Genomic DNA, 18,379 nt, shown 5'->3' on the forward strand with positions numbered 1-18,379 from the left:
CACAGATTTAACAATCGAACTAAAAGATCTCTGGAACCGAGAAACTAATTTCATTTGAATTCAGAACTAAGAATCTTCTGAACTGTCTTAAAACATTAAGCATGCACACACACATTCACACATATTCGCTCAAACGTACAAAGAGTAAGCATACTGAAAATAACAGCAATAGTCAGAAAAATGCTAAACCCGTCAAATAATCACCAAACCACAAAAATGATAACTAGTGATAATAATAATAATTTCTCTTCAGTGATCTCTCTTGAGGCCAGAGAGAAATATACAGAAAATTCGTCGCTATTCTGCGACATCGTAGTGGCTCATTCGAACGGAAATGCTGTACTCAGATCGTCAGAGGGATACGATTTGAGCGGATACGTTCTTTGGGGCGGTGCTCACGCGATCAACATAGGTCAGAGTAAGATCCAGGACAATCGGGCGAGCCTCCCCACGAAGACCTCGAACTCACTGTGGTCTGACGATTACCACGTGTACGATTTGGTATGGAGGAGCGGTAGAATCACGGTTAAAGTTGACGGAGAACAATACGGCGAGCAAAAAGTGCCAGCGTTGTATGACACTCCAGTTAGTAGATTTTTTGAACATAAGTTCTGTTTACTATTAGGCCTTTGGGAAAATTCTATCAGATTTCATCGTCTGAATTTCAATAATCACGACTCCGCCAAAACTTAACATATTTATTCAAAATAAGAATCATTACTAATCGATATATCTCTGTCATCGTTTCACCAATTTATCTGTGCCATCTGAAAACTTTCTAACTTCATAATAGAAAGTTTTTCGTTTCGATCGTTAGTTTAGCCGCAAATCAGTTTTTCCGATTTCCCGAAAATAAGTTCCACTGGAATATTTTCCTACCACTTTTCACCCATTCAGTCGTTCCAAATAATTTATTTAACCCTTTCGTGACTAGTGGGACGCGTATGTTCCACATTAAGCACTGGAACGAAAATCTTAGATCTCAATTTAGTATCTACGTACAGATGAAATAGAGAAAATATAATTCGGTCACAAAAGGGTTAAAGCGTTATGAATTTTCACAGGTCAGTATAAATCTGGGTGTAGCCGTGGGAGGCAGCGTCACCTTCCCAGATGGAAGTGTCAGCGACAGATACATGAAACCCTGGCGTAACGAAAAATCAAAGGTACAAGAAACTTCACTATCTCTCACGAGTCGAAGAATTTCAACCACAACGTGTTTTGTTACAGGCATTCTTCGAATTCTATCAGGCGAAGAACAAGTGGCTCGAGACCTGGAAGAACAAAGACAATGGTCTTCATATAGACTATGTGAAAGTGTGGGCAATCTAACAATCATAATCCCAACTTCTTAATCACACTTCAATATAGGAACACATCCTTTAAATACTCCATTGTCTCGCTTGTTTCTATCGTTCATTTCACTATTATATGATAATCGATGATCAAAAAGGAGGCGGCGGAGGGACCAAAATGGAAGAAGGCAGAGGCTGTTGAGAAGGCACTCCATCAGGACGAAATCCTGATCCCAGCATGTCGATCAACCATTGTCCTCGATAGCCATAACGCCTCTGATAATCGAGCGATGCTCGAGGTCCATCTTCTGGCCTGAACTCGAATACCATCTTCTTCCTTGTGTCTGGAGAAGCCACCAGTCTTAAGAGACTCTCCGCGCTGTTTCTTGGCCACTCCCAGATCCTTCCACCGGACCATAATGATCGAAACATCCCTGACCATCTCGAAGGGGAAAAATCGAATGGAAGTGTCCTGGTAAACCGGGTCAACACGGTTCCTCCGCACTCGACGATCATGCACAACTATACTTTCAAATAAAAAAACAGCCATGAAACGATTTCTTCACGATGCAATTCATTGTTAATTACGATTGTTACGACCTACTTACCGAGCAGATTAATAAAAACGCGTGGCTCGAACGCATTTCGTCTTCAACCTCCAAGCAAGAACACGGGGAAAGCAATATGAAATTGTTCATGGTGTTCACCCACCTTTATGTCTTTCAGGTGGGTGAACAGTTCGTGCACAGAATGCATCGTGATTTTTTTTCAACGATTGTCATTCACGTCGGACGTAGTTTTTCAAACGACTCGCGGGTCTGTCACCCGGCATCTCAGGTTTACTTTCACTGGGCTGCATTGCGCCAGACCGCCAAGATATACGCCAGCTGATTTCTTTCAGTATGGTCGGCTTTGGAAGCGTATAGTTAGTTGGTATTCCGTGCTCGTTAAGTGATGTGCCTGTACGTGATCGTTTGAAGACGGAACAACATGTATTTTCTTCGTAATTTGGTATTTGGAGTTGTACATTTGATTGTAATCCATTTGCTTGTGATTTTTGCATAAATTCCGCTGTTTCTTGTATGAGCAGTTGAAATTTGAAGTTAGTGGTGTGAAAGGATGGAAAATTTGTTTAGTAGTAATTCATAGGGGGTAACACGAGGTGTTTGTATTGAAATTCTTTTGGGTTTGAACGTGGTGTTACTTTCACTCGTAAAAAGGCATGAGTTATGTTTATGCATGAGATGTGGTAGAATTAGTACAATGGTATGAATAATATGAATGGATTCTTTGGAAAATTATATTCTAAGAAATATATATCTATCGCGACACACGCGATAATTAAATATTATCTATGTATTGTTTCGGAGAATCGTAACTCCTATCTTCTTATAAAAGAAAGAAAGAAAGATACGGAAACTAAAGTGCTTATAAGTTTAATGAACATACAACAGTGTATATTAACAAAAACAAACTCAATTAACTATCATCAGTCATTGTTTATATGACTCTTACTCTTCCATTGTTATAAAAGAAAAAAAGAAAATGAAACTAAAGTGAAGACAGGATAGGGTGTACATTAACAAAAATAAATTCATATAACGTAAAGAAAACAATTATATACAAAAATAAGTGATAATTTTGCAGTTGCATATACAACTCTAAAACAACATTGCACCCGTTTGAACATGCACATATAAATAACGATTATTTACAAAATAATTTGTACTAAATATTATGCTGTAGTTGTTAAACGAATAAACTTCTATAATTTTCAGGTAATTTCGATTTTTCTTGTCTCCCTGTTTCACACTGACAAATTTACAACAGCCGCCGAACCCGTGTTATCGTTCATTCATGATCTACTCCAGTATAACATAGCGGGGATACCGCTCATCCATGAGGCAAGTACAAGATTCTGTGAAACAGAAGATCAACATTATAAATAAAAATTCAATGATACAACAACGAAAGAAATATTACTTGCGTTAAACCACTGATAATATCGTTGCGCAGCGGACGGAATGGGATTTCGATCCAGAAGTTGGGAAACAGAGAAGAGCCAGGTACGAGGAGGAAAATGGTCGTTACGGTGAGCTAGCGATTGCGAAGATTGGCATGGGAATTGGATACAAAGGACCATGGGGAACGTCTGCGTAGGAATGACAGGAAATCTGAAAAAAGATGCGTTAAAAATCAGAAAAATTATTCTTCACTGCAACTACAATTGTATTATACTAGTCTTTGTAAAAAATAAAAAGAAAAACAACTTGAAAATAATCCTACATTTATAATAAAGTTATTTATAATTCTAACAAAGAATAATCCTACATTTTTAAAGCAACTTATACAGGGTGGTCCATAAGTCGCCTTACCGTTTAAAAATTGAATAACTTTCTTTTTATTATATGTTTTACAACTTTTGTTTCAAATTTTGAAAAAATAGTTTATTCTATTTTTAAATGATAACGTGACTTATGCGCCACCCTGTATTTTAAATAAATTATAATTCACTCTAAGAGCGTTCTCCTTTCTTCACTCAAAAAAAGACATTTAGTTTAAAAAATATTTTATTCGATGGAGTATTCGATGTCTGATGAGGAATTATGTAAAACCCACTTTAGTTCTTTCTTCGACCTTGAGAAATTTCGTCAGCCATCGTCGTGTAATCGACTTTCGACGATGACTTCAAAGAAGAATTGTATTTTCAAGGTTCCTCCGTGCGTTGCAGCAGGTGTGTGGATACGTACAAAGTCCGAGGTGGTTCGTTTGACTTTCACTTAATACGTATCGAAGAAAGAACCGGGTGGGGAGAGAATAGAGAACGGTAACGGACTTCAGAATAAGACAGGTAAAAGGTGAAATCAGAAAAGACGGAAACAGACCGATCGTACGGGACGTAGTATCACCTCTTTGTCGTGTCTCTTTTCTCAGATAAAAGTTATCTGCTATTTTTAAATGTAGAGAAGTGTATTTGAATAAAAAAAAGAACCACTCGTATATTTGGTGTTACAGTTCGTGACGGAATCTCAAAACTTTCGTTCCAAAGGCTGACTCGTAACTCGCAGTTATCGTGATGGCAAGACACGTTTCCGTAAGTAAATGAACGCGAGAATTAAAATGAAAAGTTTAAAGAGCACAAAATGTACAAATAAAAATTAGACGTTATACGTGTGTATTCATATATTGAAAAGGATTTCTGGGAGTAAAAGATTCCTTTTAGGAAAAAAGTAGGTCTCAAAATACTACTTGACCCGGTTTAGGTGCACATGCCACATAAAACGACGCTCGTTTTTTCTCATCTTTTTCGTACTGAGTATTTTTATTTATGAAACATTCAGTAAATCCATCTAAAGCATATGCACGCTGCATGTAGGACACATTTATTTTTTGCATATTTTCGTTTCGACACGCTAACACTAATTGACCTACTTCCAGTGGACGACCATGATCTTTGCGACAATAATCGTCGCGTTTCTGCTCGGATTGATAGCTGAGATCGCAGCAACGATAGCACAACCAAAGGCACCTAATTTCCAATACTTCGAACGGTAAGGAATTTGTAAAACAGATACAAAGAAGACAAACTTATGCTTAAGTCGTGTAAAAAAAAAAGGAGACGAGACAACGATTCGCTATTAGAAAATTGTAAAAAGAGCTACGATGTTCTCATGCTAAGTTACAACTAGCGATAAGTATGTACAAGCAAGGAAACAATTGTTCAGAGGAGTTAGAAAGGTTATGCTACGCTAAGATACACATACATTGATTATAAGGTTAAATGTAAATGAGATTATAAGATTATACTGATTATATTACTTTCTTATTTATAGGCCTAAATACCGCTATCCATACTACGATGAAAATGGCAGAGGAAAATTACTCTACGGCTATGGTGGACCAGATCTATATCAATACAAAACTTACAGTGCCCTCGAGGGAATTCATTAAGACAACATGGAGCACTAAGTACGCTATTAAGTCAACTAATTAATGAACATTCGATAAAGAGCAACTGATATTATATAGGGCGATCGTTTGCAAAATGATACATAGTACATACACGATTTTGCTTCCGATTGCAAGAAAATCATTTTATCACGTACTGTATAATAACGCATTACCTACATTGATTTCTATAACTCTGCATTAAAGTTTCTCTTTCTTTGTTATCGGAAACACATCGAGTTATGTGATGAAATTAAGGAACATTACAAGATCGTTTATTCTCCCAATTATAATCAATTGTATTTTTAAATGCAATCGATTCGTGTGCTTAATTAATTGTCGTAAACATATGTTTCTTCGTCACGGATTATAGTTTTATTATTTCGATAATACGATCTATAATTACCATGGCCCAAAAGGGTCCTTAAAAGTAGAAATGAGTGAACGTGATTTTTTTTTGTTTTCTTTCAGAGACAAATTGCTTCGTTAGTTGGATGATTTTAAAAAAATGTGTTTAGACAGAACTGTATCATGATTAATCGATGCGAAAATTGCTATAAATACGATTGCGATTAGTTATCGTTAAAATCGATCGTCTACGAAAATTGTGTGGAATGTGCATAGCGTTTCTAGAGTCTATGACTTGTGTCCAATATTAATCACCGTGAAGACGAGAATGTGAAACAGTTAGATTCTAACGTCTAAAATCCGGTTATCGTACGTCAGAATGACGGAAAAATTTGTAAATGTTAAAAAATGCAGTCATCGTAAATCTTAATTAAACGCGCACGGTTAAGACGCGGAGAAATGTTCGTTTCGTGACAAGTGCACATACAAGTTTACAAATGTGCAAGTATAGTCGAGTGTATTAGCGAGATAATGTTGATAAACGAACGAATGACTACTACCCGTACGATGTATGTTGGGTATATTTATTCCAAATGATCCTTGTCCGCCTTATCTTCGGCAGACTGTAATTGTCATACAAAATCCATCTCGGACTTATTGTAATATTGTGTACCTGCACGACGCCTGTACAGTTGCCTCTCTATAAATTTCTTTATCTCGCTTATTACGAAAACGCTTGACGTGAGTGCGACGAGAAACAAGATATCTGTTAAAAAAAAAAAAAAACAGAAATAAATACTTCTCTTAGAATTTTAATGATGAAAGCAACATGGTTTCAAAAGCTCGCACGTCATACATACCTTTTGCTGAAAGAGCTTCTGTTTGGAAAATTCGTTGCAAAGGTGGAAAGTAGATCACTAACATCTGTCCTATTACTGATAATGTTACAGCTACCAGGAACATTTTGTTACTCCATAAACCAATGGTAAATATCGATTTGGTCTAAAATATTTATGTTATGTTTAGATCATGGAAAATATATGTTATAATGTTGCACAACCTCGTTACTTTTTTACCTGTGATCTACAACTTAAAGCGTTAAACATATCGAAGAAAACGAAACATGTAAATGTCATGGTTGTATCCCTTGCAGTGTTGCCACCAGTCGTCATCTAACAAAAGCAGGACAAGAGGAAAGTTAAAAAGTTTATATGAATCGACATTCTGTCTGCAATGAAACAACCTCGTACCTCTCTATTATAAACCCATAGAGTACCAAGAATAATAATAGTAGCTGAAAATAGTACGTTAACAATAAGATGTCGCGTGATCATAGGTTCTTTCGTATTACGTGGTTTTTGTTTCAAGACATCCTTGTCAACTGGTTCGACGCCAAGACTACGATAGATAATCGTGTGTGTCAATATTATTATAACGTAACGCGTTCGAAAATTTTTCAATTTTTCAATTACCTTTGAGCAGGTGGACCGTCCATAATAATATTGATCCAAAGAATTTGCATTGCGTTTAAAGGATTCGGTATACCCATCAAAGTAGCAAGCGCGATTAGAGATAGAGCAGCTATACTAGTACTTAATTGGAATCTTACAAAATTTCGTATATTATGAAAAATTCCTTTCCCCTCCTCAATTGCAGCACTAGAAAGTATGTACAATTAAGGAAAAATAAATGTGAAAAAAAGTCAACATTACTAAACAAGAAACTAATATGTACATAATAGTTCCAAAATCGTCATCCACTAAAATCATGTCCGCAGCTTCTTTACAAACGTCGGTACCATTTTTACCCATGGCTATGCCTATGTCTGCCTTTTTCAAAGCGACTCCATCATTCACACCATCACCCGTCATGCCTACTATGTTTCCTTCCCTTTGCAAGGCTTTTACGATGCATAATTTGTGCTTAGGCGTGACACGATAAAATACGCTAACGTTATCAATACACTGTTCTAATTGATGTTCAGACATTAAGTCGATCTCATCTCCAGAGATTATTCGCGAGTGAAGTACATCTAACCCAATCATACTTGCTAGAATAGAAAAGCAAATGCGGTGCACTATTCTTGCAAAACCTTTATGAACTATGACAAATTTTATATATTTAAATAGTACCTATTGCAGTTGCAGTTTCTTTGGCATCGCCAGTAACCATTTTAACTTTGACACCGCTATTTATGAGAGTTGTTATAGACTCACGAACATGTGGTCTAGGAGGGTCACATATACCCACAAGACCAACATACATTAGATCTTGTAGCGATGTACCGCGTGCCAATCCAACAACTGTAAGTGCATTAAAAAATATGAAATAACAGAATTAATATTATCATCATTAATATTATCATTAAATTGTACCTCTTAATCCTTGTTGCCCGATCTCATATGCTTCTGTCAAAAATTCTTCGTCTTTCTTTTGGTTGAGAGAATATACCTGACCATTAACAGAGTATTTGGTACATAACGGTAAAATTTTTTCCAAAGCACCTTTTACAAAATATATTTCTTGTCTATTCTGTAATATATACGGAGAGATATTAGAAAAATGTAACACTAATTTTTAAATAGCTAATTTCATAAAAAATTACATACATTGAAACGTTATTTTACCTCTCCGTATTTCGGTGTACACTTCACAGCCATCATTTTTTGCTCAGATGAAAATGGGTATTCTTGTAACCGTAGATATTTATCGGCAATTCCATACAGCCCATACTTCATTGCTACTGCTATCAGTGCACCTTCCGTTGGCTGACCGAGCAGAATCTCATTCTGTATTATAGCGTTGTTGCAGACACATCCTACTTCCAACATGTTGGTGATAGCGGCACGTGCAAGGTCAAAATTGTCACATTTCCGAATTCGTACTTCTCCCTTATCGTTGTAACCAGCTCCGGTAATATCAGCTATGTATCCTTCCGGCGTCACCAAAATCGTCACAGTCATTTCATTCTTAGTAATAGTACCAGTTTTATCGGAACATATCACATTTACGCAACCTACGCAATTAGATAACATAATATTTACATGTATTCACCTAGGTCAGATAAATATTATGCAACTATATTGTACACACTTACCAAGTGTTTCAACTGTTGGTAATTTTTTCACAATGACTTTCCTCTTAGCCATTCTCATAACGCCCAATGCTAAAGTTACAGTCACAACTATAGGTAAACCTTCTGGTATAGCTGCTACTGCTAAACTTACACTGATGGTAAACATTTCAAGTATAGCTTTGCCTTGGATCCAGCCAAGAAGCATAATAATACCAATGATACAGAATGAATAAAAGGATAACTGAGTGCCCAAAATGTCCATGCTTCTTTGTAATGGTGTCTTTGGAGCTTCTTCAGCCTGCATCATTGAGAAAACTTCTCCAAATTCACTTTTCTCTCCTGTATTTACCACTATACCCTGTAAAATTTGTTTTCTACATATTGTAAATCATTGCTATGTTATACATGTATAAAAATTAATTTGTCATAATATAACTTACTTTTCCATTACCACAACGCACCAATGTACCCATAAATGCAATATTTCTTTTTGTTGTTAATCCATTAGTTTTAAGTATTGGAGCTGTTGATTTCTGTGCTGGTTCAGTTTCTCCAGTAAAACTGCTCTCATCAATTGCTAAATCTATTGCTTCAAATATTCTGATATCTGCAGGTACTCTATCTCCAATATTTAAATAAATTATATCACCAGGAACTAAATTGCGAGCAAGAAATGTTTCTACACGGCCTTCTCGTAAGCTGTAAAAAATGTTACAATAATTATTTTAATATTCAAACTTTTAAACATTGGCACAGTCTGTGCATTATAAGAATGAATGGGTCTAACTTCCTTCCTCAATTTACAACTTTATATCTCTAAAATTGGACATGTTAAATAGATGTTACAGGAAAGGATATTTCACCTTATTGATCTATTAATTGGAATTCGATACTATATATCTTCTTTTCTAATAAGGCAAAAGAATGCTCCATATAAAGGGTTAATATATCCTCCAAGGACCATTTTTTCTAGAGGAAATGTTAATTTACATAAATACTACTAAAAATTTTTATTTATCATACTTGATACAATTTTATAATTTTATATAGTTTTTAATGGAAAAGTATTTAATAAATAATTACAACTTTACTTACCAGTGACAAGTTGGTGGCACCAGCTTATTTAATTCTTCTAAGGACTTTTCAGAGCGATATTCTTGTACAAATGCAACTGTCACTACTATTATGATAGCCTGGAAAAATGTTTTAACAATTAAAATTTCTATTAAAACCTAATGCAGAAAATAATAAATTTATAACAAAATCAATATAGAATTTTAATACGTACCACTGTAATACTGATAGCATCATCAAACTGTCTCATACATACACTAACAAGGGCAGAACCAAGAAGTAATAGAATTAGGGGATTTTTAAACTAGAAAAAGGAAAGGATACATTTAATTCTTTATTCTGTTGATAATAATAGTAATTTATTATTAGTCAAACAACAGCAGTCTCTCAATTACCTGTTCAAGGTATTTTTTCCATGTTGGTTCTTCCTCTCTAACACTAAATTCATTAAACCCAACTAATTGTCTTCGGTGGTCAGCTTCTTGCCACCAAAGTCCTGTTCTTATATCGACATGCAATCTAGCTGCCACTTCCTCAGCACCAAGACTGGCTGATTCAGCTGTTGTTAACCACATTGTTGGGGTTGAATCTTTACCCTTAAAAAATTAAAATTAATCATTTTTCAGTTAATACTTTTTAATTGATTTATTAACAATTTCTTACATTTGAATAAAACCGATTTCCTAACCTTTATCACAAATTTTCAATCATTTTATAATAATGAGTATAAATCTCACAAAGTTAAATGCATCACTTTTTAATAGAAATTCTAATTATTCTACTTAAGAAATATTTAGTGCTCACGTATATATACGACACTGATGACACATTGTTAAACTCATTGAGGGTTTTTCCGCACTTTTACTACATACATACATCAAGCGAATTATAGCATTTTATTCTTATACCAAAATTGATTCGTTTGAAAAAAATTAATGTAAATTGTAATAACATTTTCTTTATAACTTCACCCAACAAAACGGTAACTGTATTAAACTGACATACGATTTATTCACACTTTGCAAACGTAAAGTAGAGCAGCAATTAATGTCAAACTAACGTTTAGTATAACGACACGTGTATCTTGTGTTCCGTTTATGTTACAGTATGTACGTATTTATCAATTCCAACGAGAAATCCATTTGAATATATGTACTAGAAAAATATTTATACAATAAGCATAGAAGAAATATTATTGGTATCTCATGATTAATATTCTTTCTAGAATAATTTCAGTTTATAAAGCAAAAACATTAAAACATAAATCATCGTGAATTCTAACCTTCAAGAAATATGCAGAACACTAAGAAACACAATTTACATACTAATTAGTATTATTTCATTTCAAACACACGAGAACTATTTATGTCAGCATTAATTAACAAGGAAAGAAAAATAAATGACATCAACTGATATGAATTTACTGAATGTAACATGTACTTCCAATTAGATATAAAATTTTCACAAGTGTTTTATCTGATATGTACATATAACGTGTTTATGATAATACTTACTCTGAAACCAAATATACACGTGTTTTACATTATATTATCACATTTAGATTCATTGTATTGCGCGGTTCACGTTTGGAACAACGTTCCAGTACTTTCGACTGTAGCAACTTATTCCTGGATCACGAAACGTAATTACTTTCCTGTAAACCGATGTTCACGCAACCATATATAATTTTGTTTAATTTACTAATGTATTTAAAACATCCGCAACAAAAAGAAACTAGTAAAACATTAATTTATACAAAATTTTCATTATTATTGATGAATCATATTACTTAAATATTTACGTTTAAGTTGATTGTTAATACAAATTTATGACTAAGACAGTTTCTAGAAAACGAATAAACCTTGTAAACATATTTCGTAATGTCATTCAGTAAGGAGTTGTTAATTTGTAGTGGAAATATTCAAAGTAAAGGTAAAATCATTTTTAATGGTTGCCTTGTAAAAGAATTTTACGCAACGTTAATTTTAAAATATTATATAATTTACAACTATTCGATTTTCCATTCTAGCGATTATCGATCCGTTTTCCTTAGAACGCACAAGGCCACATTGTTATACTTATTACTTTAGGTCAACTTGTTCGCAACATTTTCTGCCTACACTAGCTTTGTACACTCTTCAAATCGTTGTAGCGCGCTAGAAAATTACCGCTCGCTAGAAACGACGATTATGTAATTTTTATTATTGTTTATGCGTTATATAATCCATCCATTAGAATTTATCGAGACAATCTTTTTTTCCAACGTTTTTGTTTTCTGACAATCGTAAAAGCAACATATCAACGATAAAATAAAAAAATTATTTCACTTGTAAATAAAATCGCAGGTTACAACAGAGGCCCTAGCAGGTGCTGCTAGCAGGGTGAACATTCGATCGATACCGAAACATTTGAAGACACCACGTTTACAATGAACTTTTCGTACTACATATTCCAATATTTTTATTTATTTTACATTTTACAGTTTTAAACAATCTTCTATTGAGATTACACGTGTATCATGCAAGCAGTTTAAAAATATCTTTTTCTTCAATAAAAGAAGCCCTCGTTATATCAACAAATTTTTATATTACAAAGCAAAATATTTTACATAAAGCTGCATATACCGTTAAGCTTAAAAAAATAATGTGCGATATAAAAACTGATTGATATTACATAGTTGAATGAAAAATTGCGTGACACTGTTTAACAATGCTGCATTCGACAACGTGATGTTAATCTAAAATTATTCTTACCTCTTTTACCGGTATATTTTCGTTATGTTCCTTGTCGGAGGGGACGACGGCTGCGGCAGTGTCGAGTTCATTATCGTCAAAAAGTTTTTCGTATTTCTTACCCGTTGTATCTTTCATCTCTTCTATGTAACGTTTCTTTTTCTACGTTTTGTCTCTTAACACGTTAATCGGCAACTACGTTGGCACGATAACGATGTTCGCTCGTTATTTTAAATTCAAATACCTGCCTCTACAGGATTTCGTAATGTCTCGAACAAAATACGGTATCGTTCGTCAGTCCGGTTTCACAGTTTCGAAAAAAGGGAACGCACAGCTCATTGTCCAAATGAATACCTGTCAAAACATAACGAAGCATTGAATGCTACGAATATACATATATGTATATGTAGTTGTGTATGTTCAGAGTTCTACTGATTTCCAGTCACGCGAAGGTCAAAGGAACGAATTTCTAACGGTCCTTTACAACCGAGAATTTACGAATGCGCGACTATGCAAAAAAATAAGCGTTCCAGTAAAATCGCTGGAGTGTGTACGTTGGCACGCTTGCTTCACAAATTCGAAGGGTTTCGACATTTCGTTGCGGAATGTCAATGTACTCGGTGAACATGGCCAAGTTTGGACATTGGCCCGTGTGAATGGTTTCGTGACATTGATAATATTAGCAATAACTCTAAATATTGAACTTGATAAGAAAGTATACAAATTACTTGTCTTGTTTATAATACGTTTTTTCTTCAGTCGAGATTAATTACACCATAGAGAAGAATCGACAAAGACATTTGACCGGATAATGCACACAGTTGCCACTAACCTACTTTCGAATTAAATAAAAGACGGTTTCATCGATTTTTTAAAGAAACGAGTGTGACATCCTGACACTTATCTTAAATGGAACTACTTAAACACGTTCAACTCGATAAAAAAATTTTTTTTGACTAAACTGACATTTATTCGAACGAGTGACGTTAAACGCACGTAGTTAAGTAATTTGCCAATCGTATCATGGGTAATAACTTTTAAATTTCCATGATAATATATGTTTCTCAATATACGATGAACATTACACACGTGGTACCGCGAAAGACGATAAAGGACAAACGTCAAATGAAAACTATCTGGTTACATAACAAACGACAATAGGAACTAGATAAAGAAATTATTATTTTTCATTCTACTATTCTTAACAACTATTGAGATAATTAGTCGAAACGAATTGTTCGGTACCACGGATGTAACGTGCTCGGTTAATTCATAATCAAGCGGGCATACAACTACACGACACTCGTTACTGCAAATCAATAGCGACGTTTCTTCGGTGAATGCACGCGGGCGCACATACACCTATACTTTTGAAAATATGAATAGAAATGTAAATGCACGCTTCTAGAATCCTCGAAAAAAATGTCGTACCCTGGAGGATCGCTAAACCCTACTAATATCCGAGGCACGTCGAAGGATTGAGTTCCGTAGTGCTAGCAGGTGAAACGCGCACGATGAACTGCTCACAAATCGTAAACTCCGTACGATTGTATCTCTCTTGAAGCTGCGTCTCGAGGCGATTAAGGGGCTTTGTCTTCTCTGAATTCTCCGAACCACTCATACAACAGAAAAAGCCGCTGCGAACAACACGATACTCGGTTGACGTGTAACTACTGAGTGACAAGTAGCTGCTATGTAGCGAGCAGCGCCGCTTGTACGCCGCTAGTACTGATCTGGGGAAGCAACTACATGAGTATGTATGTGTGTCACATGTGTGTATAGTTCGCCCCGTCCGTGTAGTAGAAGTAGAGCAGACTGTGTCGATCCAGCGTACGACGACCTTAAGCTGCTGCACTTCCAAATTCGCGCATGGTGCCTTCCTCGAGAGTATTTTAATTACACTGCAATATATTCTACTTTTTTTTCCTTCAAAACAGATTAATTTACTAAGACTTGTCATGTGTAATGTATGATTACTTGTTATTTAAAATAAAAGAACATTTTCAAAGTTATTCAAGCGAATTAAAAAATCGATATCAAGCGTACGCACAATAAAAGGTGATTGAATGCATTCTGTCCTATTTCCCGGGTTTTTTAAGAACTCTTGAGAAATATGGAGCATCTGGTCATTGTGAGCAGTGTGTGATAGTTTAGTGAGAGTAATCGATGTTAGACGTAATTAACAAAGATTTATTGACTGAATAATCTAAAAATATTTCATGATACAATAGCGTCATACATTTGAAAAATGATAAACGCAAAACTTATACAAGCGAAAGGGTAGAGTCGTTGGTTATTCAATTTTCCCGCTTATCGAGTTGGTATAGTTGTATATAGTATAGTCATCTTCAATTAAACGATATTACAGTTCATTGACAGCACTGCACGGTATAACAAGACGTTCCTCCATAACCTGTCAAATAACGTTATGTGCAAAGTACAAGTAAATTGCATTAAATTATAACTAAATATATACATTCTACTGAAATATTAAAACATATATTCTACTCTGTGTTCACCTAATTTTTATTTCATTGATTTATAAGCTTAAATATTTGAATTATTAAAACCCTGCAATGATATGTGGTTGAAATATGTACTCGTTTTAAACGTTACTACTTGACAATATATCACGATGAAATTTGTAAAACATAATCAACAATGAAATGCCTCGAAATAATACGATATTAAACTTTGAAATCTTATATGTATGTGTGCATATGTTACCACCATTTCTCATGTAAATAGAAATGCAGCAAATAATCTCTGTGCATTATAAATTCGTATTAAAAATGCTTCACAGTCAATGGGAACACAGAATATTAGTGGAAGTTATAGCTATGGATTGAAGCTATAACGATAGAGGACAGATAACCTACTTTATTCTATAATTTGCGTCTCCTCCTATTACTTGTTTCGCTCCTTTATTAATAGGATTATAGAATGACGATAGAGCTATTAAACAAGGAGGTAAATTGTGTGAGAAGGATAGAGAATAGATAACCAACTGTATTCTATAATTTAAGTGTACTCCTATTACTACTTTCGCTCCATATGTAGCAGGATTACAGAATAATAGTGGAGGTATTAAAGAGAGGACAGTAATGTACGAGAAAGATAGAGAGCACTAACCTACTTTATACTATGATTTGAGTCTACTCCTATTACTTGTTTCGCTCCCTCTATAATAGGATTATAGAATAACTGCGGAGGTGTTAGAAGGAGATAGTAATGTGCGAGAAGAATAGAGAATAATCACTTACTTTAGTTTATAATTTCAGCCTGATCCTATTACTTCTTTCGCTCGCTTGGTAGTAGGATTACAGAATGATGATGGAGGAAGTAGACAAGGAGCGAAGATGCTAGAAAAGGATAGGCATATGTCGTTTCTTTAAGCCTCGCTGTTTTTCAAGTATTTACATGTATTCGTTAGGCAGAAAACAATAATGAATTGCTCACTTTGAATTGTAACTTTGTGTTTGAATAATTAGTTATTAATCATTCTTTGCAAATGGTAAATGGATGTATATAATTGTTAATAATTAACGGACTAATAGTTTAAGCATTAATTTTCATCTTTAAATGTGAAAAAATTTCTCCTGCAAATCGAAAAATCGTAATTGGTTAACGTAACCCTGACTTAGCGTCACAAGCTCACTGTAAGATGGCGCCACTATATTCTTAAAACGAACGAATCAAAAGAATTGTTTACAGTTAATGAAGAAAAAGTCCAATTTACAAAGAAGTTACCGTAGAATGTTAACAAAAATAGAATTTTGAATTCGAACTTTCGAAAATTGCAAATTATTATTCGTAGACATTGAAAATTTTTCTCTTTTCGAAATTTATACTTTAGTTTACTACAAATATGAGTTCCTGTTACTGTTACTAGCTTCATAATAATTCTTTCCTAGATTCGCAATAAATATTATTCAGATCCTCGAATATATTAAATTTCGTGATTGACTTTGTTTTCAAAGTGTGCAATTTCATTGTAGGATAAACAGGACATAAGAAAATCAACCGACACGTCAGATTCTCCAACATGTCAACGTCAACGATTCAAATTACGCACGAGTAAATCGTACACACGCTAACTGGCGGAAAATTCGTTCCAAGTGAAGCCGACGTCTCTAACATAGCAATTTCTGAGTGAAGCAAGAGCATTGATAAAAAATGTGGCAGTGTATAATGTTGAAAAATTCTCTGGGTGTTGAAGGAAACCTAAGCTGGACATCTCTAAAGTCCAAATATTAACTTTCCTGACGGCGTTCTTCTTACCTTGCCTCTGGTGCTTCTATTTCTGTAGCCGTGTTCTCGAAGACGGTATAAAAGCCACTTAATAATAAAGCCACTTGATAGAAAAAAAAATATATCGCGATAATAAAATCATCGACAGATGAAATCGTTTGAATTAATTTTGAAAATTAAATTTGACGTAAAGAAATTTAATTTTCAACATGTTTATTGGTTTATCTCGATAACTTCTGTAACACGTATAAAAGCCACTTCGCAATAACTTTAAATCCTTACGATGGTAAAATTATTATTGACAGAAGAAAGATCGTTGAAAATTTAATTTTCAACAGGTTTATCAGTTTAGCTCGATAATTTCTATAACACGTGCAAAATTTTGGAAAAAGTGAAGAAGTCAGAATCGATAAGAGATAATATCTCTGAAAATAAACAAGCTGTCGTTTTCGAGCTGCCTATCTTTAAACGCCATCGATTATCGTTTTATCGTTGATTATCTGTATTAATAGACAAGTGCGTACGTCGCTCGTCGCCGTTCAAGAATGCGAAAAGGTATAATCGATTTGGTTACGAACAACACCTGGACCGCGGCGACTTTGAAAACCACGTTTCCGGAATTCAATCGACCAACAGCGCTTGTTCCTTTCAATCGTCATTTCCACGCGGATCGCTTAAGAGAGATAAAAGCAGGCGTTCTATCTTTTTCAAAAGAGGTACATTTTTATTTTTTTATTATTTTTATTGTTATTTTTTTTTCTTCTTCTTTTTCACAACAATCATCTGAATTTTTGTGAAAAATTAATATCTGAGTTTCTTTGAAAAATTAAAAGGAATTGGGTGATTTAATGATTTTGAAAATGTTTGTTTCTTTAAATCGTAGCTTTTGTAAATGTGTTACAGGTATAGCTTCTTTAACTGGTAGCTTTATTTTTGTTTTGTGTTTTTTGAATTAATAATATCCTTTGAAAGAGAAATTTGGTGATTTAATGATTTTGAAAATGTTTTCTTTTTCTATCGTATCTTTTGGGTTTGCAGGTACGGCTCGTTTAAGGTGCGCTGAGGGCACGTTTCGCGTGCACAACATTTATGGCGATGGTAATTGCATGTTCAGAGCGGTTAGCTATGTTCTATGGCAAAATGAAGACGAGCATCGATACCTGCGTTCGATGGTGAACTTTCTTTTACTTATGTATATAATTTTTAAATACAAATATTTATCGGGAAGCTTGTTTCTGAATTCCAAAACATTATTATTACTCTTTTAATTATTGATCTATTTTTCCACTATCTAAATTAAAAGAATGGTTTATTCTTAAAATAAATAGCAGGGTGTATTTAATGTATTTTTCCTGATTGATTCTAAACGGAGTACAAAAATATTGCTTATACTGTGGAGCAGATTGTTCAAAAGTAACAGTAATTATTCTAAATCATTTAAAGCAATCTATTTCCAATGATTCTTAAACCTAACAAAAATTCTTACTGCAAAATTCTCATAATTATAACTAAATGTAATAATTGTTATAATGGAATTATAACATATTAAAATATGCAAAATACATGAGAGTAATGTTAAAATCTTACGGACTGTACAATGCTACATTTATCTATGGATTAGTGTTTATATCTCTCAGGAGAGTCGTGCAGTACCG

At 34.3% G+C, this 18,379-nt stretch overlaps 6 protein-coding genes across 6 annotated transcripts in view; 4 read left to right on the forward strand and 2 right to left on the reverse strand.

Moving 5' to 3' along the window:
* LOC108575756 (beta-1,3-glucan-binding protein-like) overlaps nucleotides 1-1,414 on the forward strand; it is a 6,385-nt gene extending 4,971 nt beyond the window's left edge. The window contains exons 6-8 of the mRNA XM_017938650.1: nucleotides 254-585; nucleotides 1,065-1,166; nucleotides 1,231-1,414. Coding sequence (XP_017794139.1) covers nucleotides 254-585; nucleotides 1,065-1,166; nucleotides 1,231-1,332 — 536 coding nt within the window. The 3' untranslated portion in view covers nucleotides 1,333-1,414. The remainder of the gene's footprint in view (nucleotides 1-253; nucleotides 586-1,064; nucleotides 1,167-1,230) is intronic.
* Nucleotides 1,355-2,627, reverse strand: LOC108575757. The gene is made up of 2 exons (XM_017938651.1): nucleotides 1,904-2,627; nucleotides 1,355-1,817 (listed from the first exon to the last, which is right to left on the reverse strand). Exons 1-2 carry the CDS (start codon nucleotides 1,991-1,993, stop codon nucleotides 1,446-1,448), a joined length of 462 nt encoding a protein of 153 aa, XP_017794140.1. The 5' UTR covers nucleotides 1,994-2,627; the 3' UTR covers nucleotides 1,355-1,445.
* LOC108575758 lies at nucleotides 2,278-3,570 on the forward strand. Its single transcript, XM_017938652.1, has 3 exons — nucleotides 2,278-2,306; nucleotides 3,074-3,199; nucleotides 3,312-3,570. Exons 1-3 carry the CDS (start codon nucleotides 2,286-2,288, stop codon nucleotides 3,453-3,455), a joined length of 291 nt encoding a protein of 96 aa, XP_017794141.1. The 5' UTR covers nucleotides 2,278-2,285; the 3' UTR covers nucleotides 3,456-3,570.
* LOC108575755 (calcium-transporting ATPase type 2C member 1) lies at nucleotides 3,097-14,129 on the reverse strand. Its single transcript, XM_017938649.1, has 17 exons — nucleotides 13,905-14,129; nucleotides 12,495-12,827; nucleotides 10,137-10,337; nucleotides 9,956-10,045; nucleotides 9,763-9,860; nucleotides 9,108-9,366; nucleotides 8,689-9,025; nucleotides 8,219-8,607; nucleotides 7,967-8,123; nucleotides 7,724-7,894; nucleotides 7,326-7,641; nucleotides 7,064-7,249; nucleotides 6,842-6,989; nucleotides 6,668-6,763; nucleotides 6,452-6,593; nucleotides 6,265-6,357; nucleotides 3,097-3,213 (listed from the first exon to the last, which is right to left on the reverse strand). The coding sequence occupies exons 2-17, from the start codon at nucleotides 12,609-12,611 to the stop codon at nucleotides 3,158-3,160; spliced, it is 2,856 nt and encodes a 951-aa protein (XP_017794138.1). The 5' UTR covers nucleotides 12,612-12,827; nucleotides 13,905-14,129; the 3' UTR covers nucleotides 3,097-3,157.
* On the forward strand, nucleotides 4,106-5,405 carry LOC108575759. Its single transcript, XM_017938653.1, has 4 exons — nucleotides 4,106-4,146; nucleotides 4,311-4,389; nucleotides 4,734-4,846; nucleotides 5,129-5,405. Exons 2-4 carry the CDS (start codon nucleotides 4,372-4,374, stop codon nucleotides 5,244-5,246), a joined length of 249 nt encoding a protein of 82 aa, XP_017794142.1. The 5' UTR covers nucleotides 4,106-4,146; nucleotides 4,311-4,371; the 3' UTR covers nucleotides 5,247-5,405.
* Nucleotides 14,130-17,800: 3,671 nt separating the features above from the next.
* LOC108575754 overlaps nucleotides 17,801-18,379 on the forward strand; it is a 2,982-nt gene continuing 2,403 nt past the window's right edge. Inside the window, exon 1 of the mRNA XM_017938647.1 lies at nucleotides 17,801-17,896. Within this exon, the coding sequence (XP_017794136.1) occupies nucleotides 17,831-17,896 (66 nt within the window). The 5' untranslated portion in view covers nucleotides 17,801-17,830. The remainder of the gene's footprint in view (nucleotides 17,897-18,379) is intronic.

The sequence above is a fragment of the Habropoda laboriosa genome, unplaced genomic scaffold (assembly GCF_001263275.1).
Source record: "Habropoda laboriosa isolate 0110345459 unplaced genomic scaffold, ASM126327v1 scaffold323, whole genome shotgun sequence".
In the NCBI taxonomy this organism is placed as follows: domain Eukaryota; kingdom Metazoa; phylum Arthropoda; class Insecta; order Hymenoptera; family Apidae; genus Habropoda; species Habropoda laboriosa.

Excerpts from the sequence above, each read along its gene's own strand:
- LOC108575757 (XM_017938651.1), bottom strand. The coding sequence starts at position 1,993 with ATGAACAATTTCATATTGCTTTCCCCGTGTTCTTGCTTGGAGGTTGAA. Across the intron at positions 1,818-1,903 it reads CGTTTTTATTAATCTGCTCG|TTGTGCATGATCGTCGAGTG; the intron begins GTAAGTAGGTCG and ends TTGAAAGTATAG.
- LOC108575755 (XM_017938649.1), bottom strand. The coding sequence starts at position 12,611 with ATGAAAGATACAACGGGTAAGAAATACGAAAAACTTTTTGACGATAAT. Across the intron at positions 9,861-9,955 it reads ATGCTATCAGTATTACAGTG|GCTATCATAATAGTAGTGAC; the intron begins GTACGTATTAAA and ends ACATTTTTCCAG. Across the intron at positions 6,358-6,451 it reads AGAAGCTCTTTCAGCAAAAG|ATATCTTGTTTCTCGTCGCA; the intron begins GTATGTATGACG and ends TTTTTTTAACAG.
- LOC108575758 (XM_017938652.1), top strand. The coding sequence starts at position 2,286 with ATGTATTTTCTTCGTAATTTG. Across the intron at positions 2,307-3,073 it reads TGTATTTTCTTCGTAATTTG|GTAATTTCGATTTTTCTTGT; the intron begins GTATTTGGAGTT and ends TATAATTTTCAG. Across the intron at positions 3,200-3,311 it reads GGATACCGCTCATCCATGAG|CGGACGGAATGGGATTTCGA; the intron begins GCAAGTACAAGA and ends ATCGTTGCGCAG.
- LOC108575759 (XM_017938653.1), top strand. Across the intron at positions 4,847-5,128 it reads AATTTCCAATACTTCGAACG|GCCTAAATACCGCTATCCAT; the intron begins GTAAGGAATTTG and ends TCTTATTTATAG.